At 43.2% G+C, this 27,359-nt stretch overlaps 1 protein-coding gene across 1 annotated transcript in view; it reads left to right on the top strand.

The window, feature by feature from the left end:
• VPS53 (VPS53 subunit of GARP complex) overlaps nt 1-27,359 on the top strand; it is a 135,074-nt gene that overhangs the window by 32,158 nt on the left and 75,557 nt on the right. The window contains exons 5-11 of the mRNA XM_080826206.1: nt 3,370-3,456; nt 6,996-7,111; nt 8,819-8,938; nt 18,887-18,965; nt 21,557-21,700; nt 22,582-22,724; nt 25,421-25,562. Of these exons, the coding sequence (XP_080682332.1) occupies nt 3,370-3,456; nt 6,996-7,111; nt 8,819-8,938; nt 18,887-18,965; nt 21,557-21,700; nt 22,582-22,724; nt 25,421-25,562 (831 nt within the window). The remainder of the gene's footprint in view (nt 1-3,369; nt 3,457-6,995; nt 7,112-8,818; nt 8,939-18,886; nt 18,966-21,556; nt 21,701-22,581; nt 22,725-25,420; nt 25,563-27,359) is intronic.

Raw genomic sequence — 27,359 nt, 5'->3', positions numbered from 1 at the left:
AGTCTGAAGTTGGTTGATAATGGTAGTAAGCAGCGCTCAAAAGACTCTTGCTTATATGCTGGTTTTGAGGAGGTGAATTTTAGAAATGAGGAAGAGAATTCTTGGGATGGGGAGGTGGACTGAGTAGATGAGGATTCACTCAGGGAGGGGCTTAGGGTAGGAAACATCAGATGGTGGGCAGCCCTGTGGTCATAATGAGAAGGAAAGGCATGGTCAAGGGGACATTATATGTGCGTGTCTCTTTGTGTCTGTGCAGAGGTGCAGCATGCATTTGCTTGGGTCGTCCTGAGCCCTGGAAATAAACCTAATATTTGTGCAGTTTTTTACACCTGTTACGTCATTAAGTCTTCCCCAGAACCATGGAAGTAAGTGCCATTATCACCACTTTGCAGATGAGGAAACAGATGCCCAGAGAAGTTGCACACAGAGTGAGACAGCAGAGGCGGGCTCACACTGCTGCCTGCTGACTGGAAAACACAGGATTCTCTCACAGCACCACAGCCGTTTTGGGGGTGCTGAGTCCTAGAATGAGAAGGGCAGGATGGCAGGAAACTGGGAGGGAAGATGGCCAAGTGAGGCACCCTCTTGGGACAGAATGGGATTGAGAGAAGCTGCTCAGTGCGACCCATTTCCATTCCGTCTCATCTTTTGATCATTTCCTACTCTGTAGGTAACATTTCCCAAGTTAGGAATTTGGGGCCCCAGGAGCAGTGCCAACTCTTGTTTGAAGACCAGACCTTCTGGTGATTAAGATTCTATGTCTAGGCGGCAGAAATCACAAGTATAAAACTCCTTTGCTCACAAACCTTTGTAGATACAAGTGAAGCGATCCAGCACAGAGAACACGTGCCGACCTGGCCTGCCCCAGGTGGGGGTACAAGCCACTGCCAGAATAATGTCCCCTCAGGCTCAGCCACAGTGGGCTGAAGGAACGGCTTCTCAGAGGACCTTCTGGACATGCATGTTAGAAGCCGTAACACAGTCATGCGACAGCTCAGCGTGTGCAACTCCTGTTTGGGATTGAGCCACACATGGGGCAAGGAACTCCAGAAGCAGCAAGGAGTCCCAGTATCAGAAGTGGACAGCCCGGGAAACCTACGAAGGAAAGGAAGGCACAAACCCCGCCTCCAGCCAGGAAGGAATCTGCAGAAGAAACCACCCCGCGTTTGTTTTGGGGGGATTTTTTTTTTTAAGTGCAAAGAGAAGATGTGTGAGTTTGTGGTCTAGAGGTAGCTTTTTTCATTGGGTATAGCTGGACACAGGAGTCCAAATCATTCTGTCCAGGCTTCTGTCCTTCTCTCTTCGTCTCGGCTCTGTGGGGTGCCGCTGTCAGGGAGCCTGGCTGCTTCCCTGTGCAGGCTGAGAGGGCCACACACGGCTCTAGGCTTATACTGGCCTTATTCAGAGAAGGCTCGTGAGGCCTGGTTGGGACAGGCCACTCTTCAGTCCAACGTAAATAAAGTATGTTTGATGAAATGCAGTGTGAGTTGTTCTGGCTGCCGCATCTTTTCCAAGTACAAATGTTCTGCGCTTGTGTGGTTTTAGCACCCTGACAACTCCCTGAACATTGCTTCCCCTACTCACAGACGTGACCATGGCTTAGCGTACTTTTAATGTGTGGCATCTGTCTTCTCAGTTTTTCAGTAAGAAGCCTTTGGCTCACCATTAGTTTGTTTTTTGGTGTGGCTTTTTTTTTAAGATTTTATTTATTTATTTGACAGAGATCACAAGTAGGCAGAGAGGGAGGCAGGGAGAGAGGGGGAAGCAGGCTCCCCACTGAGCAGAGAGCCCTTTGCGGGGCTCGATTCCAGGACCCTGGGATCATGACCTGAGCCAAAGGCAGAGACTTTAATGCACTGATTAACCCACTGAGCCACCCAGGCACCCCTCACTGTTAGTTTTAAGTGTCTCTTTCTAACTTCATGTCATAGGTTTCTAAACAGGGTACTAGAAACGTCTGTAAGGTTTGCCACAGTTCTGGAATCCCCAGGTGCGGTTGATTTTGTTGAAAGTACAGTCTGCTGGAACTTGCAAGATTCAGAGTTTCTCCCAACTTACAGCCACTTATGTCTCTCTATAAGCTTTGATGGTTATTATGGACGTGTGTGTGTACAAACAGATGCACAAAAAGGCACAAATGTGCATGTCTTATTTACGTGTTGTTATCAATAATGTAATAATCCCTAAAGGGACAAAACACTACAATAAGACAAAATCAGAGAGGGAGACAAACCATAAGACTCTCTTGACTATAAGAAATAAAATGAGGGGGCACCTGGGTGGCTCAGTGGGTTAAGGCCTCTGCCTTTGGCTCGGGTCATGATCTCGGGGTCCTGGGATCGAGCCCCACGTCGGCCTCTGCTCATCGGGGAGCCTGCTTTCCTTCCTCTCTCTGCCTGCCTCTCTGCCTACTTGTGATCTCTGTCTCTGTTAAATAAATGGATAAAATCTTAAAAAAAAAAACCAAAACCATCTTGCCATTTGCAACGACATGGATGGAACTAGAGGGTATCATGCTTAGCGAAATAAGTCAATCGGAGAAAGACAACTATCATACGATCTCTTTGATATAAGGAAGTGGAGATGCAAGGCGGGGGGCAGGTTGGGGGAGGTAGGAAAAGAAAAAGTGAAAAGACGGGATTGGGAGGGAGACAAACCATAAAAGACTCAATCTCAAAAAACAGACCGAGGGATGCTGGGGGGAGGGGGGACGGGAGAGGGTGGTGGGGAAATGGACATTGGGGAGGGTATGTGCTATGATGAGTGCTGTGAAATGTGTAAACCTGGCGATTCACAGACCTGTACCCCTGTGGATAAAAATACATTATATGTTTATTAAAATAAAAAAATTAAAAAAAAACCAAAACCATTAAAAAATGAATAAATAAACTGAGGGCTGCTGGAGGGGAGGGTTAGTGGGGAGATGGGGTAACTGGGTGATGTGCATTAAGGAGGGCGCGTGATGTCATGAGCCCTGGGTGTCATATGCAATTGATGAATCACTGAACTCTACATCTGAAACTAATAATAACACTGTGTTAATTAATTGAGTTTAATAAATAAAATTAATAAAATAAAACTAAAATAAATTTTTTTTTAAAAACCTGTAGTCATCCCTGAGATGGATGGAGGGAGATCATTTTTTAAATTAAAACTTTATGATTCAGGTTGGCAAGAATCCTGTGTATTTGTTTGTATCCGAATGTTAGAGTCTGTCTACTGCTTGGGCGCAGTGAAATTGTCCACACAAGTATAGTGAATCCAGAGAGCTTTGTGGTAGTTTTCTTCTGAAACTAGACATGATTATGGGATAGTGACTGGTGCTATCTTGTGTTGCTTAATGTTTGTCATTCATTTCTCTTACTCTAGGCACTTGAAGAGGCTCAGAAAGCTATTCAGCAACTCTTTGGCAAAATCAAAGATATCAAAGACAAAGCAGAAAAATCAGAGCAAATGGTGAGTTTCGTTTTCTTCCAGACTTTCTCGCACTCGAAGAGGAAGTTCAGTTCTTGTCCAGTCATTCTGATTACTGGGCTTTTTCTCCCACTCACTGCCAGCCACAGCACCCACATCTCTGAATCAAGGCCTGGGAGTGCCTTCCAGATCGATTCGAGAGGAGCTGCTAGACATATGGTGACTCACCCTCCCAGCTGCCCTGCAGTTGCAGCCCTGTTTTTAAATGGGAAAAGTTTTCTTCTTCTCTCCCCAAAATAGTTTTCTAGTCATTTCGGATTCCTTTCACTGGCATTTGTATATGTCGTATATTTCTCAGTTGAGATACATGATATGTAACGTGGTGTAGTGTGAAAACTGCTACTGGATCTGGGTGGGGTGTCTCCTGCCACGATACGTGCTTATGGTTTTGATTAAGTTCTCCCTTGACAAATTTGTGTTCCCTGGTGATGTACTCCGGAGGCCTCTCTGCTCACCGGGAATCCAGCCTCCCCAACTCCTGCTCCATGAGGGGTCACCATAAAATGTTAGCTCCTGCGCTCACATTCTGACCACGTAGTGTCGTGTCTCTGAATTGTGCCTGAATTCCAGTTTCTTCAGCTGCAAAATAAGAACGATAACACCTGCCTTAAAGGACTGTTGGAAAATTAAATGTGTGAAGGGCACTGAGCATAGTACTAGGCTTGTGACTGAAGTCATTGCTAATATCATTTTCCCCCCTACTTCTTTTGGTTCCAGAAACTCCCAAATCTTTACAGTCTTCTTGCCCTACATCCTCTTCTTCCCTTACATCCTTCTCTTCTAATTTATTACTATAGGAACAGAACTGCTGTCACCTTTCTGTGTATCCTACAGCTCTCTTTCAGTGGCCATTTGGCAAGATAGGGAAGGATATGGAGTGAGAGGGAGACGGGCAGCTTGACAGAGTAGTGCAGCGCACAACCTCTGAAGGCAGGCTGCCTGCATTGGGATCCAGCCCCTCTACTTACAAACCATGGCAAGTCATTGAACCCATCTGTGCCTTGGTTTTATCACTGTAAAATGGAGGTAATAGTCCTGAGTACATCCCAGGATTATGGGAATTAAATGAGATCACGTGTGACACCCACAGCCCCTGAGTGAGAATCGGTTGTTGCTGTTCTTACCGTCAGCTCTTCTATTCCTCCTCCCAGGCAGGCAGTGTTACAGGCCTTAACTACCAAAGGAGGGGTCAGAGGAACAGAACCCTTTCATCAGAGGGAAAATATGAATATTTGTGCTTTGTTGCAGAATTCAGTAGGCTTTGAGTGGCAGCTGTCTGTCATCTGAGAGGGATTCAGATTTATGGTTCTTTCCCCAAGGATGTGCTGCCTCAGTGCCATCCACTGTTCACTGAAGAGTGAAAGTTAGTAGATGTTTTATTTTCCAGCAGTTTGCTCTCCTGGCTTGTGCTTTGCTAAAGGGAGGAAGAAGTGGGACTGGAGAGAGAACGGATGTTCATTGAGCTCCTTCAGGGTGCCAGCTACTGTCATAGATATCCTTTGATATAAGTAATCTAATTTAGCTTTCACAGCAACTTAATCAACTAGGTTTTATTATCATTATTATTTTCATGATTACCCCCCCCCCTTTTTTTTAAGATTTTATGTATTGGGATGCCTGGGTGGCTTAGTCGGTTAAGCGTCTGCCTTGGGCTTAGGTCTGGATCCCAGGGCCCTGGCCCCCAAGGCAAACGCGTAACTGAATGAGACACCGAGGTGCCCCTGTGATTACCCATCTTACAGGTGAGGAAACAGACTCAGTGAGGCTAAGGAGCTTATTCTAGGACACAGAGTTGTTGAGTGGAAGAGCTGAGATTCAACCCTAGAGCTGCCTAACTCCAAAACCTACCATAGCATGTTCTGTCCTTTTTTGGCTGCCCCTGGCTAACAGTTCAGGCACATTAACTCCGGGTGTAATGATCCCTGTGACTTTGACCTGAGCATCCTTTGCATGAGCTCCGTTTGTTTAGGAAAGCACAGGATATGTGATGCGGAGAGACGGAAGATACTGAGAATGGAGAAACCAGTCACTTCTGGTGCAGAGCTCCAGGGCGGGCCTGAAGGATGAGTAGACAGGGACAGTTTTTGTGATGAGGCACAGAAAGAATATTTAGGATTTAGTGGCTGATTAATGATGTGGGAATGAGAAGAGTCACAGATGACTGTGATTTTTAATGTAATAGTCAAAGACTTCTGAGGAAGCTCAGAAGAGGTGCAGGGATTTTTCTGTAGAAAAGTGGGTGATGAGTCAGTGTTGAAAGTGGGTTATCTGATCCTAGGACCAAACTCCTATATTAGTTCATTGTACCACTCCTGATTTTGTTTTTCCCTAAGCTCAGTTATTCCGTAAAGAAGTTCTCAGCCTATTCCCACACCCCTGCTCCTACCCCCAGGGAACAGATGTAGAGATACTTTGATGGCCTAAGAGTAACAGGGAGAGGGGGCTTGATGGGGAAGTCTCTGTGAGAGAGACTTTTACTGCCAAGATCCAGATCAGCTTAGCAAGTTTGTGGGTGTGGAACAAAGCTGTAAGGGTCATCATCTTTACTTTATGGGTTCACCCAGTGTGATCAAACTCTGAAAAATCGGATCACGTGAACCTAACTCACTACGTTTTTCACTTTAATGAGAGCTGGGTCTTTCCAGGGACTAGAATATTTGTGTCTAGTGTCCAGGGCACTCCCCTTCCTTCTAGGTATCAAAGAACCTGGGAAACCAAATTGCTCTTCAGAAAGTTTCTTGGTCAGCATGAGCTCAGGCAGTTTAGTGGGACATTCTGCCTAGATGTTAGTAAAGTTGGAGAATTGTTCCCACTTTATTACCGAATGTGCTTTTCTAGTGACTGAAATACACTTGTATTCCAGGTAGAGTTTATTTCTCTTGGATCTACTGGGTCACCAGTGTCTGAATTTTACTTCCCCAGTTACATTCTTGCTCCTGAAGACTTCACATCTCCTCTGTGACAGTACATGTTAGGCATATGTTACATTATTTTAGTCTTCTTGAGATTTGAGAGCAAGTCTTTCTTTGCTGGGGATCGGGCAGTAAACCTTGGTTTCATGAATAAAGATCGTTTCAACAGAATTAGTCGCCTAACACTATCCATTCTGTATCGAACCTGGTAGCCCTCCTGTCAGAAGGCATACTTTCTTGACCTTGTTCCAGAGGAGATGTGCCGAACTTGGCTCCTGGACCCTGTAAGCTCCATACTAAATTGCCATTTGGATCGCTCCCTTTGGGGTGAAAAACAAAGTTCATTTACTTCTCACAGTTGAGGATTTTGTACCTCTGGGTAAAGTCTTCTGAAGAAATGCCAAATGAGATTTAAATGGACTGATTGGAAGGTATTTCGATTTTATATGATGAGAATGTCTGTGTTTTCTCCAGGGGCTGACCTCAGGTTTTTTTGTTTTTTGTTTTTCCTTGCTTCATTTGCCTTATTTTCTTGTGGAGCTACTTGCAAATGGATTTCCACGTTTCTAAACCTTCTTCCTTTTTCTCCTGTGGTTTCTCACTACGTAGGTTAAAGAAATCACCCGCGATATTAAACAGCTAGATCATGCCAAACGCCACCTGACCACGTCGATCACAACGCTGAACCATCTGCACATGTTAGCAGGTGGCGTGGATTCCCTTGAGTAAGCAGCGTCCGCTTTCTCTTTGGGGTCCACAGGAAATGAACGTGCCACGTAAAGAAAATGGCATCATAGGTATTTTACTCAGCCAGGGAAGGCTCACTCTCCTGCCCCACTTTCTGCAAATTGGTCTCAAGTGTTTAGTCACCATTTGGCTTTGTGCCCTCTGGTGTTCAAAACGTCGCAAACACCTGAAAGTTTGAAGTGAGTTGCCAGTGAGTGTGGAAGGGACCCAGACAACACTTGGAGGATGATTCCAAGAATACAGCTTATTTAAATGTGGTGGATCTCTACCATTAAGGCCAGCAGGGTCATTCAGGACCATACTCTCTCCCTATAGCCCCTGCCTTGGCAAGTTTTCCTACTTGTATTGGGCTCAGTAGGAATGCTGTTGGATGTTCTGTATAGAAACAGGGATTTAAAAAAGAAACGAAGAGAGAGAGAGAAAGTGAGAGAGAGAGAAAAAGAAAGTCTTGATTTATCATTCATCGCCCTTTTTTTTTTCAACCCACTTTTTCACAGATGGTAGCATCCTGTTTGGTTTATAGAGAAGCTGTAGGGAATGATGCCTGAGGACATTAGAAGTAGTATTCAAAGGAGGCACTGGTTATTTACCATAAGAGGCAATCCAAAGGCCTCTTTTACCAGCAAGATTTTGACGCGGCTGAGAATTTGCCCTGCCTCAGCCTCAGTAGTGTCTCATGTGTAGACAGAGAAAGAACATCTTCACAGAAATTTAGATGCAGTGTCTGAAGCTGGGAAGTGGACAGGGTCAGACTCCTTCCTGATCTCTCCAGGAAGGTTATGAGCTCCAGCAAACCCTAGTCTATTCTCCTGTGAGTAGTAATCAGAGATATGAGCCAACAAGCAGTAGACTAGAAGAGCAGTTTCCATGTCCCTTGCTCCAGATGCTCCAGATATCTCTTCCCACCGGACTATCCAACCAGGCTGCAGTAGCACCATGACACCAAGTTGGTTTGAACTTGATCCTGTCTTTTTAAATGCCTCCTTTTTTTTTTTTTAATGTTTCTTAAGGGAGGTTGTATATTAAACATTTAATTTAAAACCGCAACCCTAATGAAAAATTTAGATCTACAAATTTGACCTTCCCAGTGCTTTTATTAACATCCTTTTATTTAAGCTTTATTAACCATAGGGAAAGTAGACATGTCTGGGAGAGTTGCTTAGCATTGGCTTTACACCTACAGCTTTGAGTTAACATATAAATGCCTAAAAATGTCCTTTGTTGTATCTTGGGAAGATGTGTTTGGTTTGCCCATATGCTGTAATCCTTAGATAGTAACATTCCTATCCCTGTTTTCTGTCAAAAGTCTGCTAATCCCGTAATAGCCAACCCAAATCCACAGTCTTCCCAGATTCTGTGTCCCCACCCAATGAGAATCCATCACCCACACATTCTTTTGTACCTCCCATAGCACATAATGTGTATTTCTGTTGAGAACTCAGTTTATCCCACTCATGTACTTGGCTCTGTCTCTCTTACTAAGTGATATCACTTTGAGGTGTTTGATTAGTTCTTTTTTTTTTTTTCCCCCACCTCCAGTGTGCAAGACCGTATACAGTTAGTGCTCAGTAAATGGTTACCACATCAAGTTGATGTCTGTTTTGGAGCTCGGAGTAGGTTGTTCCATATCTGTATCTTGTGTCCTTCATGGGTTTCTAGATTCTCAACTTCTTATTCCCTTGCAGAGCTATGACCAGGCGAAGACAATATGGAGAAGTTGCTAACCTTCTTCAGGGTGTGATGAATGTTCTGGAGCACTTCCACAAGTATATGGGAATTCCACAGATCCGGCAGCTTTCCGAAAGGTAAAATGTCGCTGGAGAAGACAGTCTTCTGCTTTAGAGGAAGATGGCGCTGGGATGTGCTTCAGCACCTAGCTCAGTATGTTCACTGCAGCATCTTCTTGTAAGAGGGACCCTCAGATGTCATCTCATGTAACTTGGTGGGATATAGATGTCTACACCCCTTTCCCACTCCTTACTATGTCTTCTAAAGCAATCTCTCTTAGACTGCTGCTGGCCTGGCATCACTGGAGGGGCAGCTGGCGAATTATGTAGGTGGACATCCACATTTGTGAGGGAAACTGTTCCAGTTGTCTGTTTCCTTATAACAAACCACCACCACACTTAGTGGCTCACGACGACAAGTATTTCACTCTTGTAATTTAACCTGCCTCAGCAGGAATGTCTCTCACTTCTGCTCCATGCGGCATCAGCTGGGGTGGGTCAGGAGGGGGCCTGAGGGATCCAGGGCTCACTCTCGTGGCTGGCCAGTTGGTGCTTGTTGTCCACTGGGAGCTCGGCTGGGTTGTCTTCCATGGGCTGCTTGGTCTTCCTCACAGTGAGGTGGCTGGGTCCCAAGAATGGGCTTCCCAAGGGGCGCCTGGGTGGCTCAGAGGGTTGGGCCTCTGCCTTCGGCTCAGGTCATGATCTCAGGGTCTTGGGATCGAGCCCCGCATCGGGCTCTCTGCTCAGCAGGGAGCCTGCTTCCTCCTCTCTCTCTGCCTGCCTCTCTGCCTACTTGTGATCTCTCTCTCTCTGTCAAATAAATAAATAAAACCTTTAAAAAAAAAAAAAAAAAGAATGGGCCTCCCAAGAGAACTAGGCCTTGGAAGTCACTGTGTGAGGGAGTCACAAGGCAGCCAGGATTAGAGGAAGGAACGTAGTCTCCCCCCAGCCCCTTACTCGGAGGAACAGCAAAGTCTCATTGACGAAAAGAGCACGTGGGACGGGCTGTACTGCTGTGGCAGTTTTTGGAAAGTCTCATTTGCCACTAGAACTTCAGATGTGACAAAACGATGACTTTGCCTCTTCTTTTCTTCCTACCTCTGGGGAGTTTCAGTCCCAGATTCAGAGCCAGTAGGAAGGAGACCTGATGCTTAGAAGGAAGGTGAAGATTCTAAAGGAGAATAAGAGAGGAGTGAATTGAGTGTGTTTTCTAGTAGAAATAGCCGCGACGAGAATACTGAGGAGGCAGAGATGGTCACAATCGACGAATCCTAACCTTTCTTGAACAAAGAAGAGACAAAGGGGCTGGGCCCTTGACAGCAGCCAGCATTCTCATTTCTGTCTTCTTAATCAGGCCTGATTGCCACAGGCCTCTTTTTCCTTAAGTTTCTGTATTTTTAATCATGTAAGTAATTAAGTAATATAGGTATGCATTTTCTTTATTTAAAAAAAAAGCCAAATAAATATACAGATGGAACTGAAGTCCCCTTTAACTTTCCTGAGATCCTAGTGCTGCCTGTACAGGCAATGACAGTAGTGACTATTATCAACTGAATGTGGATTCCTCTCGATTTTTATCTGTGCATTTATAGAAATCTGTAGTTTCAGTTTGTGGGTTTGGGCTGTTTGGTTTTAAATAAATGGTTTCACACCATATGCTTCATTCTGAAACTTACTTTTTGGTTTTACCCTCACGATGTATTTTAGAGATTTTCCACACTGATATACAAACCTACCTTGTTCTTTTTATTCTTTTAAATTTATTTTATTTTTTAAAGACTTTATTTTTGCGAGAGAAAGTACGAGCGCACGCACATGAGAGAGAGAGCACAAATAGAGGGGAGAGGCAGAGGGAGAAGCAGACTCCCCACTGAGCAGGGAACTGGACATGGGACTCGATCCCAAGATCCTGAAATCATGACCTGAGCCAAAGGCAGATGCTTAACCAACTGAGCAACCCAGGCGCCCCTACCTCGTTCTTTATAATTGATGCCTAGAATTCCGTAGTATAACATACCACAGATTATTTAATAATTTTCCTATCACTGGGTTGTTTGCTTCTAATCTTTAAAAGTGATCCCTTTTTGCACATCGATAAATATTTCCCTAGGATAGATTATGTCGTGGGTAAAGTCCAATTAAAATTTTAATAACCGCTGCCCATTTGCCTTCCCAAGAGGCTTTATCTATTTTAGAGTACCATCTGCAGAGTATGTGAGTGCCCACTCCCCGTACCTTCAAGAAAGCTTTATATTGTCAGTTTTCCTATTTTATTTAATTGGTGGATGAAAAATAGCATTGTGTTCCTTTCATTTTCCATTTCCCTGGTGACTATTGAGACTAGTTATCTTTTGATTATTGGCCATTTGTGTTTCCTCTGAAATGCCTGTTACCCATTGCCTTTTTGTCTGTTGAGTTATTTATTCCTTTCTTATTGTTTCTATATATTCTGGATGTTGATACTTTGTCAGAGCTGGTAGATCTTGCCTGTAAAACCATCTGGGTGTGTTACTCTCTTAAAGGTAGATCTTTGACTCTCACTGTGATTTCTTCCATGGTTATTAATTGGTCTATTCGGGTTTCTTATTTCCTTTTTTTCTTTTGTTTAAATCATGTTAGTATATACATAAAATATATCATGTTAATAATTTTCAAGTGTGCAACTCAACAGCGTTAATTATATTCACAATATTATACAACCATCACCACTTCTATTTCTAAAACTTTTTCATTACCCCAAACAGAAACTCTTATCCATTAAAGAGTAATGCCCATTATGTCCTTTCCCATCTCTGGGAACCTGTGTTCTTTTTTATGTTTCTCTGAGTTGCCTAGTGTAGGTACCTCATACAAATGGAATCAAACAATATTTATTCTTTTGTGTCTGGCTTATTTTACTTAGTACAATGTTTCAAGGTTCATCCATGTTGTACAATGTCTCAGAATTTCATACCTTTTTAAGACTGAATATTTCATTGTATATATACACTACATTTTGTTCATCCATTCATCTGTGGGTGGACACACAGATTGCTTCTACCCATTAGCTGTTGTATGATAGACTGGGCAAATCTTTGGTCTGGCATTTCTTGTTGCCTGTTAAAAATTTGGTCAATCTGATTCTTACTCCTTAGTAAGGTAATCTATTTTCATTTGATTTTTATTTTGCTCTGGAAGCCTTTGAGATTAGGGAGAGGGGCTGGTCTGGAATTTTACTAGGATATAGGTCTCTTATCCTTCATGTTGCTCTGTATTTACCATATCTTCAGTCTGAAGACTCATGAGTTTCTTAAGTTCTGAAGAATCACTTTCTTCTGTTTCTTTGAGTAGTTTCTGTGCTTTGTTCTCTGTGCTTTCTCTTTGTGGAATTCCTATTACGTGAATATTGAAACTTCTAGGTCTGTCTTTCTTTCTTTCTTTAGGGAGGACGAGGGGGTGAGACAGAAGGAGAGGGCGAGAGAGAATCTGAAGCAGGCTCCATGCCCAGTGCAGAGCCCAGCGCAGGGCATGATCCCACAACTTTGACTGAGATCATGACCTGAGCCAAAATCAGGAGTCAGCCACGCAACCAACTGAGCCACCCAGGCACCCCAGATTATATGTATTTTAAAGCTCTGATTTGCCTGTTCTGTTTCTTTGTCCTCTGATAGAAGGTTTTCGGTTTGTTGAGCATGGCGACTCTTTCTTGGCATTGGCATTCCTCCAGTGTTTGGTGATTTCTAACTGAAAGCTCATTTTTGGCTTTGAGATTCTCTGTCATCTTGATCAGGGTTGCTCTTCTATTGCTACCTGCTAAGGGGGGGCAGTACGTCCTGCTCAGCTAAGGGCCACAGATAGCTCTTCTTAGGTGAGATGGGACTGGAGCTGGAGGAGTTGCCAGGTGGATATGCCAGTGGCTGATCTGCTGGGCTTAGGGGCTCCCTGATCAGCCTGGATGTTGTCAGCCCTCTGGCCACTATGGGGGTTCTCAGACCCATACCCATTCCGTGACCTGAGCGTTCAAGGCAGGGATGCAGACCTGGACACCGGCCGGCTTCATTACTCCTCTTGCAAGAGCCCAACATAGCCTGCTGGCATTTGCTTCAGGGTCCCTCCTGCTCATGGAATCCACTATCCTCATGTCTTTCGTTTTTGAAAAACAGTTTTCAGCAGTGGTTTCCTTCTTCAAGCCTGTGCTACCTGGCAGTACTGAGTTTCTAGCGTGCTGCTTTTCTTGCCTGGTTCTGGATTTTTATTAAAGCCTTTTTATTATTTCAAAGGATCTGGGACAGGAAGGGGAGGTTGCAGCATGTGCTCAGTGTGCCATCTTAGAGTGGAAATGCCAGAGGACTATTAGGGAATGTAAGAACAGAGCTTGGCAGAATACTAGGGAAATCTCCACCCTTTCCCCCATCCTTCCTAACTCCTTCACACTTAGAACTGGCCAATCGCCATATCACATGAGGGCATGAAGTAGCAAAGAGAGCAGACAAACAGAGCCTTATGAGCTGCCGGAAAGAAGGAGACTCACATGGAGAAGGCAGACTTGTTCTGAGGGGATGGGGGAGGAGAAGGGAAGGGAAGCCACTATCACCTCCCTTTACCCTTGTGACAGTCCAGAGTTGATCTTTTTTTTCTCATTCACTTATTCTTTCCTTCATTTACCTAATAGATACACACTATGGACTTTCTGTGTCCTAGGGCCCGTGCTAGGGTATTGAAAGCACAAAGTAAGAAATACATACTCTATGCCCTCAAGGAGTTCACCATTGTTGTGTGCAGAAGAGAGACACTAGTAGAAAATTCTAGTGTGGCATAGATACAACGGAAGTGGTAGATGCAGTAGAAGCAATAGCCAGATCTCAGAAGAGGAACTGAAGGACTCAGCCTTCAGGGTCTGAGGGCAGGGTCACGGAAGAATTCAGTTTTCATCTGATCTTAAAAGAATAAGTAAGATCTTACCAGCAAGACAAGAACAGAGGAGGAAAAATAGAGAACATCGTGGTACTTTGGAAGACAGCAGAGTGTGAAAGTCTGCATGGGTAGGTAGAGTCACATTTTGTACGCCTTGTGAAAGAGTCTATTCTTTATTTTGTGGACAGGAAAGATCTTAAGCAGGGAGGGGCATGATCTCATTTGTGTTTTGTAGAAGTCTTATGGACTGTAGCTATGAAGGACTGGAGATTGAGACTATGTTCTAGATCAGAAAAGATAAGAACCTCACCAAGACAGTGACCATGAGGCCAAGGAGATCTGGGGAGGCGTTTGTTATCAATTGGTTGCATTGGGGCACCTGGGTGTCTCAGTTGTTAAGCATCTGCCTTCGGCTCAGGGTCCTAGGATCAACCCCCGCATCAGGCTTACTGCTTGGCGGGAGGCCTGCTTCTCCCTCTCTGACTCCCTCTGCTTGTGTTCCCTCTCTCACTTTCTCTCTCCCTCTGCCAAATAAATAAAAAAAATCTTAAAAAAAAAAAAAATCGGTTGTGTTGGGTGGCATTGTTGGATGGCGGGAATATAGCAGAACTGAATTCTATTCCTAAAAAAGCAATGTAGGGACGAATAAGAGGATGCACTCTTTTAGGACTCTGCTTTTTAACATTTTTCAAAGAGGTGGTTTTTATGAATTTGAAAGAACTTTGTGATCACTGTTGTAAGACATTCTCCTTAAAAAGAGACAATCTGACATTCTGGCAGTGTATTTCAGTGCTCCGAACATTCATTATCATGTAGTGTTGCTGCCAACAGGAGGACTTAACTTTTCTTTTAGTTCATTTCACAACTCCTATTAGCAAAAAATTTGTGTAGGTTAATACAGAATAAATATGTGCTATTTTTTTTAAAGATTTTTTATTTATTTATTTGACAGACAGATCACAAGTAGGCAGAGAGGCAGGCAGAGAGAGAAGGGAGGAAGCAGGCTCCCTGCTGAGCAGAGAGCCCGATGCGGGGCTCGATCCCAGGACGTTGGGATCGTGACCTGAGCCGAAGGCAGTGGCTTTAACCCACTGAGCCACCCAGGCGCCCCAAATATGTGCTATTAAGTAACACTAAACACAAGAAATCTCTGGTTTTTAGTGCTTGACTGCAATTGTTTTTCAAGAGGTACTCAAAATTTGAGGAAAGTCCAGATTTCTTATTTTTAGCATCTTTTCTGGTGAATTCTCCTCCCTTATGTTTGCACAGTGATGGTAGAACCATCTGGAAATGATAGAAATAGCTGTTTGTTGGGGGGCAGGGGATAAGGCAGCAGAGTTATGCTCTGTACATTGCTTTAGTTTCTCCAGTTTAATAGCTTGCTCTCTATAAATCGTAGTAGTCACATGAAAGGTTGTGCTCTGAAACCTTTGCCTGTACATTTGAAATATGAAGTTCATGGACTTTGATTTGAATGTAGCTATTTCTTCCAGCTACCCTTCTGGAAGATGCTTAAATGTTAATGTAGCATTGAGGGAAAGATTTTTTTTTCTTTGATACCATCTTTACATTTCAGAGCCTACTGGCTTAAGAATATCCATGAGAGCAATGTTTCTAGTAATCAGTCAGTATTTCCTGAGAAAGAGTGGAAGATTCTTGCACTCTCTTGAAACCCATAAAACTCTTGAACTAAAAAATACTTTTCAGAAAAAAAAATAATATTTTTCGGGGCTATAACTAACCTCTTACATGGGAGAGGTACTTGGCAGGCTGGTGGGGATGGGGGGGTTCCATGGTGTAGCAATGAAAGAAATTAGAGAATGAAACGGCCTGACTAGCTATGTGACTTCAACAAGTCCTTTCTGAAAGAACTTCAGTTTCAAAAGCTTAAGGGTTGTGCCTCATTGTCCCCCTGAATCACACTTAAGATTCTGGATTCGGATTCTTTATAAAGCCTGTCTGTTTGGAAATAGAGCATCTGACTAATCTGACTCATTAGCCATTCTGTCCAGGACAGACTGTGTGTGTTTAGGAGGTCAGTTCATTGTGAAGTCCTGAGGGTATTTCCCTTGGGGCATTTACAAGGTAACGGAAGCATCAGGATTACTTTATCTACAAATGTCTAAATAATTTTCATAATTTGCCATATCCTTTTGCTGCCACCCACTGTGCAAACTGATAACACATGTAGGAAAGGTCACCTTTGTTTTTTGTTTTTGTTTTTTAAATTTATTTGTCAAAGAGAGAGAGGGAACACAAGCAGGGGGAGCAGCAGGCAGAAAGAGAGGCGGGCTCCCGGTGAGCAAGGAACCGGATGCAGGACTGGATGCCAGGACCCAGGGATCATGACCTGAGCCGAAGGCAGACGCGTAACTGACTGAGCCACCTAGGCGTCCCAGGAAAGGTCATCTTTGAACATCCCTTCGTCAGATGGTATGGAAGGTGCTAGAAGTCATTGGTTGACCTTCCATTCTGAGGAGCATGGTGACTCCTTTGTTTTGTACGTATGATCAACCCTGAGTTGTCACCAGCTAAGTGGACTGGACTTAATTGGATAGCGGGAGGAATTTTTATTTACTCTCTTCTCTCTTAGTTGTAGATAGGTTTCTTAATCATTCTTACGAAAATCAGGATAGCTCAACTCTTCTGCTACCAGTGTCTCAGCTGGTCCCATCTGTTTACCATAGGAATTTCCTTTTCCTCGTTAGCAGAGGAAGGAGTGTGGCCGAAGATATGTTCTTTTAGTGTTGACTTCTTTCTAGGATCCTGTTGAGGCAACTGACGGTAAAGACTGCTGTTCACGTCTCACCCTGAAAATGCATGGAGGTCTGGTTGGGGTTTATAGATGTTGTCACTAACATCAGTAAGGGGGACATGGTTGCTCTTTCATCCAAGTCATCAACGGACACTTGGAAAACTATGCTTGAAAACATTTACGTTCCATGGAAATGTTTATGTTCTGAAGCCCACTCTTCTGCTCCTGAGTTAGCCATAGGTCCCGCTTGCAGTCACCGGCGCAGGGGTCTGCTGTTGCCAGCTCGCCGTGAAGGTGGGTGCAGAGGCACAAGCGGTCCCCCTGAGGACAGTGAGAGGCATCTGGTCCAGGCCTGCATTCCCACCCTCTTATTTCACAAATCTTCTCAGTTGTGGTCCAGGTAAGGGAAATGACTTGTTTGCATGTGGCTCGCTGGTGGCAGAGCTAAGTCTAGACTGTCTCAAGACATGACTTTAGAAACGGACTGAAGAAGATGACAGGGGGATCTGCCAGTCATACTCTGGTACTTCCCCCATCTTCTGCACTCTGGAAGTACCCAACCTTACCATAGGCTCTGGTTGTCTTTTCAAGCACCCCAGCTCTTGCTGGGTGGAGTCGGGGTGAGGGGGGAGGGTGTAAAGGGCAGAGGAATCTTCATACCACTGAGGTGCTCAGGAGCCATGAGAGTATGACCGGGAATGTCCCTGACGGGGGGTAGAACGTCCCCTCCAGTGGCTTGGGAGGAACTGGTTCTCTCTCTTTGTGGTGCCAAGAGGCAAGCAGGAACAGAGGGTCCAGAGGCTCTGGAAGCTCTGTCTTGTGATCTGGCCCAGGGGAGGCTGTCTGCCTGGCCCATTATGTGGAGTCACAGGACCTCTGAGGTAGTTTTACAAAAGCATGTTCTCTGCTCTCCTGTCAGAGCTCACACTCAGGGCATACTTCCCACTGTGCATTCGGCATCTTGAGGTGGCTGGCCCTGCTTATGATCTGGGGGCCACTCTGGTAACAGCCTTATCTTTGTCACTGAGTGACTAAAGAGGCTGCAAAGCCACCTGTAAGAGTGGTTTTAAAAGTTTTGAAGATGGTGAAAAAACCCTGGAAAGTACCTGAAGTAAAGCATAATTATAACGATGCCACAGAAAAAAAACAGATTGTTTGGGGTCCTGCCTATCCCCTCATTTAAAAAAAAAAAATTTCTCAGTCGGTTGCCAGCCACTGCTGAATAGCCCAAGAAACTGTGGTTTTGAGCTATTCGCTATTTCTAGAAACTTCAAAGTTAATTCCAAAGTAACAGGGTGGAGACCAAAAAAGGAAGAACACAATTTTATGGCGCTTCTAGCAAGGGTAAAATATTTGCCTCAGGCTCAGGGCAGTGAGCTCTGTGGGAATGGCTGGTGGGTAGCATCCAGCTCCCCGGGCCGGGGGAGGACGTGATCATTGCAGGTGGTGCTGACATGCACAGTTCCTTTCTCATGCCAGCTGCTTCTCCTCTCTCCTCTCATTTCAGCAGACAAGTATTTTTTGAGCTCCTGGTAGACACGCAAACTCCAGGTTAGGTACTGACTTCTCCTATTGAGCTCATTTTTGTTGTCAGCCAGGCTTCTGAGTGAACTTCAGCCTTCATTAATTGGCCTTCACTCCCAAGTAACAGCTCATTTTGTCTTTCGGATCTTCTTCTTTTTACTTTAGAAAACATTCCTTTTGCTCATTTGTTGTTTTAAGATTTTATTTATTTATTTATTTATTTGAGCGAGGGAGCACACAAGAGCAGGAGGGAGAGGGAGAGAGAACCAACCCAGGGCTTGATCCCACCACCACAAGATCATGACCTGAGCCAAAACCGAGCTGGAGGCTTAACCGACTAAGCTACCCAGGCGCCCCTTCTTTTGTTCATTTGTTAAAACTTAGGATCCTGATGTTGAGATCCTTGCGGGTTGAAAAAGCAGCATCTCTGAGGCAGGTTGGAGCCCTCCTGCATTCTGGACTCCAAGGAGCAGGGGCACAGCCCTAGCAGTAATCCAACATGGGTTTCTATTGGATTGTTTATTATTATTAATCTATTATTATTATTATTATTATTCTGTTGTTCTTATGTAGCATTTTCTCACGGCGTGACTACCCCCCGATGACACCTTAGAAAGATAAACATATACTCCCTTACACCAGGTGAGGGTTAGCCTAGAAAAACTTTGGGATATAGAAAATCCATCATGAGAGTAAATCAGATGCCTGGGTCCTGATCATAAAGCCACTACTAACTAGTGCATGACCTCTCTTCTCTAGCCACCACCCAATCTGAGCCCAGTCAATCTTTGCATACTTACTTATGGATATATGAAAATGACACCAGGCAATGACATGTTCTCTTTTCCCTGCAGAGTGAAGGCTGCCCAGACTGAGTTAGGACAGCAAATCCTGGCTGATTTTGAAGAAGCATTTCCTTCCCAGGGCACCAAGGTATTATTTTCCATCCAGTCTTAGAAGTTATCACCATTCTTGCCTAATTCACATTCTCTGCTGTGACTCTTCCTTTACCATTCCAGAAGTGCCTGCTGGCAGCCATAAGTCTGTCTGCTAGAGGTTTGGGGTGATGAGACCATCCTTGATTTTAAATATCCCAAAGCAATGTTGATTCTTCATCTGTGGTCTTCCAGCATCAAAGAGCGAGGATTTATTTTGGTTTAATTTAATATGTGTCAAACCTAGTATCTCATCTGCCCAGCAAATTCCTTTTTTCTCATGCCTGTGTTAAAAAAAAAAATTTTTTTTTCAAGCCACAGTGTTTTTTAGAATCGTTACATAACTTATTGGTTTCAGTTTGGTGAAGAGACAGCTGGGAGGAGCATCCACAGGCTTATGTAACTCTCAGAGCAACACAGGAGACTGACTTTTAATGATCAGAAGCCTGTTCTTTGGGATTAATCCCTTTAACTCTCTCGCTGGTGGCATGGCTGTTTGTGTTGTGTCTGCAAAGGCCCTGGTATTTTGCTTGTGGGCTATGGTTACACTTCTCCCATAACAAGCTTTGCCTCACTTGGCTGTCAGTGTGCCTGGGTAACTGCTTTTAGCTCTATCTTTCAAATTGTAGCAGATGTAATCTTAATGCTTTGCATGTGTTGGGGAGAGAAGAACCTTTAGAAGCTTTTTTTCTCTATTATTTGAGCTATTTCAAGAGAAAGAATTACTCAACACAGAGATGAACTAGAGCACACACAGGCAAGCAGTGTTCCTCACTGCACTTGGCGAGTGGAGGTGGGGGTATATGTTCATTTACTGAGCCAAGGGACATTTCCTGGACCTGCTGTATAATTCAATAACTGGAAATATCTTGATCATTTTTCTTTGTGCTCCATGAAAGAAACTTAGGAAGTAGGTGGGGGTAGCTGCCCCGGCTTTGTAGATTACTTCCTATAGGAAACCTGCTCTGGATTTTAATGTCTGCATATGTTAATGGCTGCCTTCTAGTAATCAGATATTTTATTTGTAAAATATGTTCCTCTCAGGACTTTATATTCTTTATTCATTTGCTATAATTGTGGGGAGTGGATGTTGGAAAGCCATTCTGTAAAAAGGGATTGCAGGACATTCACAAATTATAAACTGTTCTTAGCCCAGACTGTTCTTAGCCCAGGGTCTGCTTTACTATACTCTGGTATCTAGCCCAGTTTCATGGAGCTTCAGAAAGATATGAATGAAGCCTAGCTTTATTGTTTAGAAGAAACTAGTCATAACCTACTTTATGTCTTTTTCTCAGATTCCACCCAGCAGATGAAGTTAAAATGGTTTTCTTTAACAACTTGCTTAGTTTTTCTGTGGCTGGGTAACTTAATTTTTTTTTTTTTTAAGTTTTCTATTCTCCTTTTCAGTGACTGGTCTTTTCTTAAAGGCCTTGTGTTGCTATTCCTATTTGACAAATAAAATTTGTGTAAGGTAAAAATTGTACAAGGTAACCTACTAAGCCCTTTTTAAATGACAATATCTGAATCCATGAGCCCATAGGTTTCAGCTTCCGTGACTTCTCTATCAGATCAAACACTTTCATCCAGAAGCAAGAGGTGGGCAGTCAGAGCGCTCAGCAGATGGCATAACAGCCATTTAGCACAGAGTGAGTCAGCATCCTAACAATTTAGCTCTCAGGCAGCTTAGTAACACTTAACAAAACTCTTGAACTTCAGTCGAGACAGATACATTATTGGACAGAGTTTACCCAAAAGAGTCATAAAGATTTGGAAGAACATTAATCATCACCTAATTGAAGTCCTTTTTTTTTTTTTTTCATTTATTTTTCAGATGAGTTTCAGTAATTGCGCCAAAGCCACACAGCTATCTAGTCAAGCCAAGAGTAGGTTCCAGGTGTTCTTTTTGTTCTAGTCCACCTCACCAACCATGTTCATTCAGTGAGTTACTATAAAGAAAAGTTGGCTAGATTGCATTGCCTTCAGTAATAATAAAGGCCTTCCCATCGCGATGTATCAATATGGCCCCTCAGAAGGCAGTAGCCTTCTAATGCCTTTCAGATCAAGGGACCGGTACACTAATATTTTACTTCTGGCTACCTGCCTCGGTTGTTGATGGTCAGCAAAACAAGTCTGGCAGTTTGGAACCTGGTTTTAGATTTTAAATGCCACTGCACTGTTTGGCACAAATATGGCACTTTAAGAATAGGAATCGGAGTTTGGAATCAGGGGAAAGTGGCACGTGGGTAGTAAGAGTGGTGTCCTTCTGAGATGTGTGGCTCTTCACCAAGGTGATTTCAGTTTTTGTATTCAGAAAGCAGAATTTCCTATGATCATTGCTGGCCCTGTTTCCACAGTGTCTCCTTGCTGATTTGCAGAGTAGCTTTTGTATTGGCTACTACATACTAGCTTAATCATTCTTTCATTGAGTAACAAGTAACTAAAATATCCATCCACAGCAAAAGAGTAAGTGTCAGGGGAATGGAAGTAATAATAACTTCAAGAGAGGAGCAAGAAGTAGCAGCTGTCAGAGGCCAGGAGATTGAAAGATTGTTTCTGGCTCTTGAACTGCTGTGTTGTTTGTTTTACCAGAGGCCAGGAGGACCCAGCAATGTCCTACGGGATGCATGTCTGGTTGCTAATATTTTGGATCCTAGAATCAAACAAGAAATCATCAAAAAATTTATTAAACAGCATCTGTCAGAATATCTAGTACTTTTTCAAGAAAACCAAGATGTAAGTATTAACCAAATGAAATTGATGTTACATTTGAATTTTATTGAAAATTAAATACCCTCGAGTCTACTGATTCATATTTTAATAGTATTACTGCCTTAAAATGTTGATGTTGAACTGTGACTTTTAGGGGCTGACTGTACAGTTCAGTGGTTCTTAACCATTTTGAGGTCATTGACCCTTTGAAAAAGTTAATGGGAGCTACAGATCCTCTCCCCAGAAAAATGTACCTGTGCATAAAACTTCGCATACCGCTTCAGGAAATTTCCAGATCCCTGAAATCTAATCGTAGAGCCAAGTTAAGAACCTCTGGATTGGGGCGCCTGGGTGGCTCAGTGGGTTAAGCCGCTGCCTTCGGCTCAGGTCATGATCTCAGGGTCCTGGGATCGAGTCCCGTGTCGGGCTCTCTGCTCAGCAGGGAGGCTGCTTCCCTCTCTCCCTCTCTCTCTGCCTGCCTCTCTGTCTACTATGATCTCTCTCTGTCAAATAAATGAATAAAAAAAAATATTAAAATATTAAGAACCTCTGGATCAAGTGAAAAAGTAGCCTAGATTCTTTAAAACTGTGAGAAATAGGGGTGCCTGGGTGGCTCAGGTGCTGGTTGAGTGTCAGACTCTTGATTTTGGCTCAGGTTCTGATCTCAGTGTTGTGAGATCAAGCCCTGCATTGGGCTCCGCGCTGGGCGTGGAGCCTGCTTGGGATTCTCGGTCTCCCTCTCTAAAAAATAAATAAAGTAAAATAAAATTAAGCAAAATAAAACAAAACTGTGAGAAATAAAGAGATTGGTTGTGTTTTTCTTGGTTCTGTGTTTTTGTTTATTTCCTGAAACTGTCAACACTACTTCTGAGCACTGCATGGATTTTGTTTCCTACCTTCCTAAGGTCGCCTGGCTGGACAAAATCGACAGACGCTACGCCTGGATAAAACGCCAGCTTGTGGACTATGAGGAGAAATATGGCCGTATGTTTCCACGTGAGTGGTACATGACCGAGAGGATTGCAGTAGAATTTTGCCATGTCACAAGGTAGGTTCCAACTCTTCTGGTTTTACTGTTCATTGAAATTGGTTGGTTGAAATCAATCCCCTGGTGTCTGGGGGTTCCATCCGTCTTGTGGATTGGGTAGCATTTCCACCTTTTTGTTGTTGTTATTGGAGAGTCATTGTTGTAATGAAAACGTCTTCACCTGTGCTGGACTCTCTTCCTTTAGGAGACCCTTTTTCTGTTGAAAGTCAGATTTTATAAATCCAAAATCAATCCCTGAACTCCAGCTGCAGCTGTATTCCGACTTCTCCAACTTCAGAGTTCCAAACCTAGAGGAGAGGGCTTGTATGTGGAGTAAGAGTGAAAACTTCTAGGAGAAAAGTGAAAAAGGGTACGTGAGAGTCCTGGCCTGGAAGCCTATAGTCAAAGCCCTCTCCCCTCTCCCCCCCCCCCTTAAGAGTAATATGTATAAAACACAGCAGCTTCATCTGCTCCTGTCTTTGCTCTAAGACTTTCCTGTAGCCTGACCCTTGCCTTGAACAGCCTGCCTTCTGGACTTAACCTACGCAAGACTCATCCACCAGATTTCCCTCTGTTACTCATCACCCTACATTTTCTCCTGTGTCTGTATCATATATATTAGTGTACAGTGTGTATATCCATCACTGTTTTGCTTCTCTGACTTGCTCCTACATACATCGTTCCAAAGGGACAGGGACACATACTTCAGTGACACTCAGGAAATATTTCCTGAACAAACTTCCTTCCCCTAATGCAGTGTTTTTATAGTCTTTGGATAGTTAATAATATCGGCATCTGAATGTTCTAAGCATCCCAAAGATCTTGTGTCATTCATCCTGTCTCTGCAGTTTCATGAACAAAGCCCAGGGCCAGGGAGTCCATTTATATTAAAGAGCTAAAACCCAAGAAGTTTAGATTGGTGTGTCCATGACAAAGCTAAAGTTAGAGTCAATTTTTTTTAATCCTTTGCTTGCAGCTTGACCACAGCAGTGGTAGTAACTGGGTTTTATTAGTTATCTATGCCTTTCTTTTTTTTTAAGATTTTATTTTTAAATTTATCAATGAGAGAGAGCATAAACAGGGGGAGGGGCAGAGGGAGAGAGACAGGCAGACTCCCCACTGAGCAGGAAGCCTGACATGGGGCTTGATCCCAAGACCCTGAGATCATGACCCAAGACAAAGTCAAATGCTTAACTGACTGAGCCACCCAGGCACCCCAGTTATCTATGCCCTTCTCACAGTGCACAGTTATATTAACTCCAGGCTAATTTTTTTTTAAAGCCCCATGTGTGAGCATAACTCAGCCACCTTAGAACAATTTGTGGTAGGTATTTTTCTTAAAATCAGAGAATATAATAAAGTTGTATGCTTTAAACACCTGGGGGGCAGATTTCTTAAGGGTTTTTGGCTATTGGCTTTATTATTTTCTTTTAATAGGCTTTTTGTTTTAGAGTAATTTTAGGATCACAGCAAAATTGAGAGGGAGATACAAAGGTTTCCCATATATTCCTGCCCCCACACGTGCATAGCCCCCCTCTATCAACATCCCCCACCAAAATGTACATTTGTCAAAATTGATAAACCTGCAGGGACAGACCATTATCACCCAGAGCCCACAGTGTGCATTCGAGTTCACTCCTGATGTACATTCTGTGTGGCTGTTGTTCTCAGAAGCACATTTGCTACCATAGGTTTAGATAACCTTTAAATGTTGATTCAGGGACAGTTGTGGTTGTTGCTTTCTAAGTCCCAATTAGCAAAGAAAGCAAATTCCTTGAGAAATTGATAACTAATTCTCTAGAGGCTACAGTTCAGTGACTTGCAAACTAATTCTGCAAAGAAAGCAGTCTTCAGGAGGCAGGGAGTCAGCCACAAATCTGCCATCGAAGAGGTAGCTAATGGCCATGTTGCTCCTGTTGCTGCCAAGCTTTCATTGTTGGAATTTTGGCTAAAATCCTACAGATACATAATTTTCAAAGACTTGCAGGGGCTCTTTGTTTGGTTTTGCCATTTCTTTGTATGGGAAGATAACCATGGCTCAGGACTGTGGCTCAGTACTTCCTAAGAGCTCCCAGGTCACTGTTCCCCCACAGCTCCCACTCTGAAGCAGAACACTGGAGTGGCACGCAAGCTTTGCAGGCAGGACCCGCCCGAGCACGTGCATGTCCTTCTCATGTGGGGACTGTAGCCTCACACATGTAGTTCTGGGGTTCCTGCTCTCTGGGTGAAGAGATGGTGGTTGAGCTCTTTGGAAGAAGCTCTTTGGAAGGCTTTGTAATCCAGTAAGGAATGACTTGTGACATCATATAAAATATATGCATGTCAAATTTATGCATACATAAATACATCATACATCAAATATATGCATGTAAAATTCTGAGTAAGTGCTTTATATTTACATTATTAACAAATTACAGAAAGGTTGAAAGATCTAAAAATAGCAGTGACCATATAAACAAATCGATCTCCTTAATTCTTGATTTCTTTTGACTAGTGGGCCATTTCACCTTCAAATTCTTATTTAGAGTATGTATTTTTATTCTCCAAACATTCAGCTTGGTAACAGACCTCAGGATTTTAAATGGCCACATATTTGGGGGGTGGGTATAAGCTAAAACCAATTTTGGGGGGGGGATATAAGCTAAAACTATTTATCCTATCTTGAACAGTTTTGGGTTTTTTTTTTTTAACATCATTTTTATCTCTTTATTTTGAAGGACAGAACTTGCCAAGATTATGCGCACCAGAGCTAAGGAAATTGAAGTGAAATTGCTTCTGTTTGCTATTCAGAGAACAACTAACTTTGAGGGGTTTCTCGCCAAACGCTTCTCCGGGTGCACCCTGACAGATGGAACTCTGGTAGGACCTTCCCTAGGGAAGCTGGAACAGGAAATCAGGGGGCCGGGGGGTGGCGCTTCCCTTCAGTCTTTCTCAGTTTGGTGGTTCCTTCCAGTGGCTCAACTGCTCAGTCCCTCATTCCAGGGATTTCACTAAATTATGCAGATGGGGACACAGAATATTGCACATTTTTAGAACGTCCTGTCATCATTTTATTTAAGTAGTGGCAGCATGTAGCCTCACTTATTTAGTCACAAATACCGTATTAATTTATCAGCTGTTGATTTGTATCCCATGTAGGCTATGTTTTACCTTAGAATTTGTTTTCTTAATGTCTTCGGGCAGCAAACCAGGTCAGTGTGTCTCTGTAAACCTGAAAGCCAAGTATACAAATTTGCATGTCGGAGAAACACTAAAAGATTAAAACAGAAAGGTACATAGGTCTGAGGACTGGGCACCTCTGTTGGTAGATGGACTGTGTGTTGTTAGTTAATATCATTTAATGTCTATGTAAGCAAAGACCAGGTTCAAAGCATCTCTCTAAAAACTTCTTTTTGGAAACCCAGCCTCCTTGCTAACATATCAATATGCTTTCTTCAGATTTCCTATCCATGAGGAAACCAAATTTTTATGTTTTATAGTAAATTCTGTTTGCATCGTTACACACGGACATGCACACACACAGACTTTGAGCTCCTCAAATGCAGGAATCATGGTTGATTCATCTCTGTTCCCTAGTCATGCAAAAAACACACAGACCTTGTGCAGGCCAGCAGGAATGAAGAGAGAAGGAAAACAGGAGCTAAGGAGGAAGAAATCCAAGTCAAGAGAGTCAGACCTCTTAAGTTCCTTTAAAAGTGGTAATGGAGAAGTGATATGATTTGGTAGGAAAATCCTTGGACCAACAAATCACGAGACACTTGTGATCCAATCCAGACCCTGCTATGATTCAGTGAACTGCCTTCTAGAAGAAACTAGCCTTGAATAACAGAGTACTAAGGGAGATAAACAAGACATCAAACCCAGAAGCCATAATGAAAAGTAGCTGAAAGATTTCACAAAATATAAAAAGAATGAGAGAGACCATTAATGTAATTAAGGGATAACAAACTAGGAAAAAATTGTTTAAGCTCTAAGACCAAGAATTTATATCCAAAGTAGAAAATTCTTTAAAATCAATAAGAAAAAGGCAAGTAACCAACTAGAAAAATGAGTACAGAGTCTAGCAGGAAATTCACTGAAGAAATACAGTTGGCCAATAAACATGAAGAAAATAGAACAGGATACTCATTTTCTTATATCACGTTGGCAAAAAAGTAACAGGACTAACAATACAGACTTTTATTGCTAGGAGACAAATTGGCGCAGTCTTTAGCTACTTGTCTTTATGTATCAAAAATTAACATGTGCATGCCCTTTGAGACAACAGTTTTACATCTAGATATGAGGTCTACAGAAAAATCCATACATGGAGAGGATAATGTACTAAGAAAGAGGCGAACTGCAGCCTTCAAAGCAAAAAAAAAAAAAAAAAAAAAAAAAAGTTTCTATAATGTTTATCACTGAAGAATAGTTAAATAAAATATGGTATATCCGTACTGTGGAATAGTGGTAGAATGTGGGATCAATCTAGATGTACTATCATAGAAAAGAAATCTCTCAGGGCACCTGGGTGGCTCAGTCAGTTAATCATCTGCCTTTGGCTCAGGTTGTGATCCTGGAGTCCTGGGATCGAGCCCCACATCAGGCTCCTTGCTCAGCAGGAAGCTTGCTTCTCCCTCTGCCTCTCCCCCTGCCTGTGTTCACATACTCTCTGAC

This window comes from Martes martes, assembly GCF_963455335.1.
Source record: "Martes martes genome assembly, chromosome: 16".
NCBI lineage: Eukaryota > Metazoa > Chordata > Mammalia > Carnivora > Mustelidae > Martes > Martes martes.
Note: the sequence above shows the minus strand (reverse complement) of the source record. Positions and strands in the feature narration are given on the sequence as shown.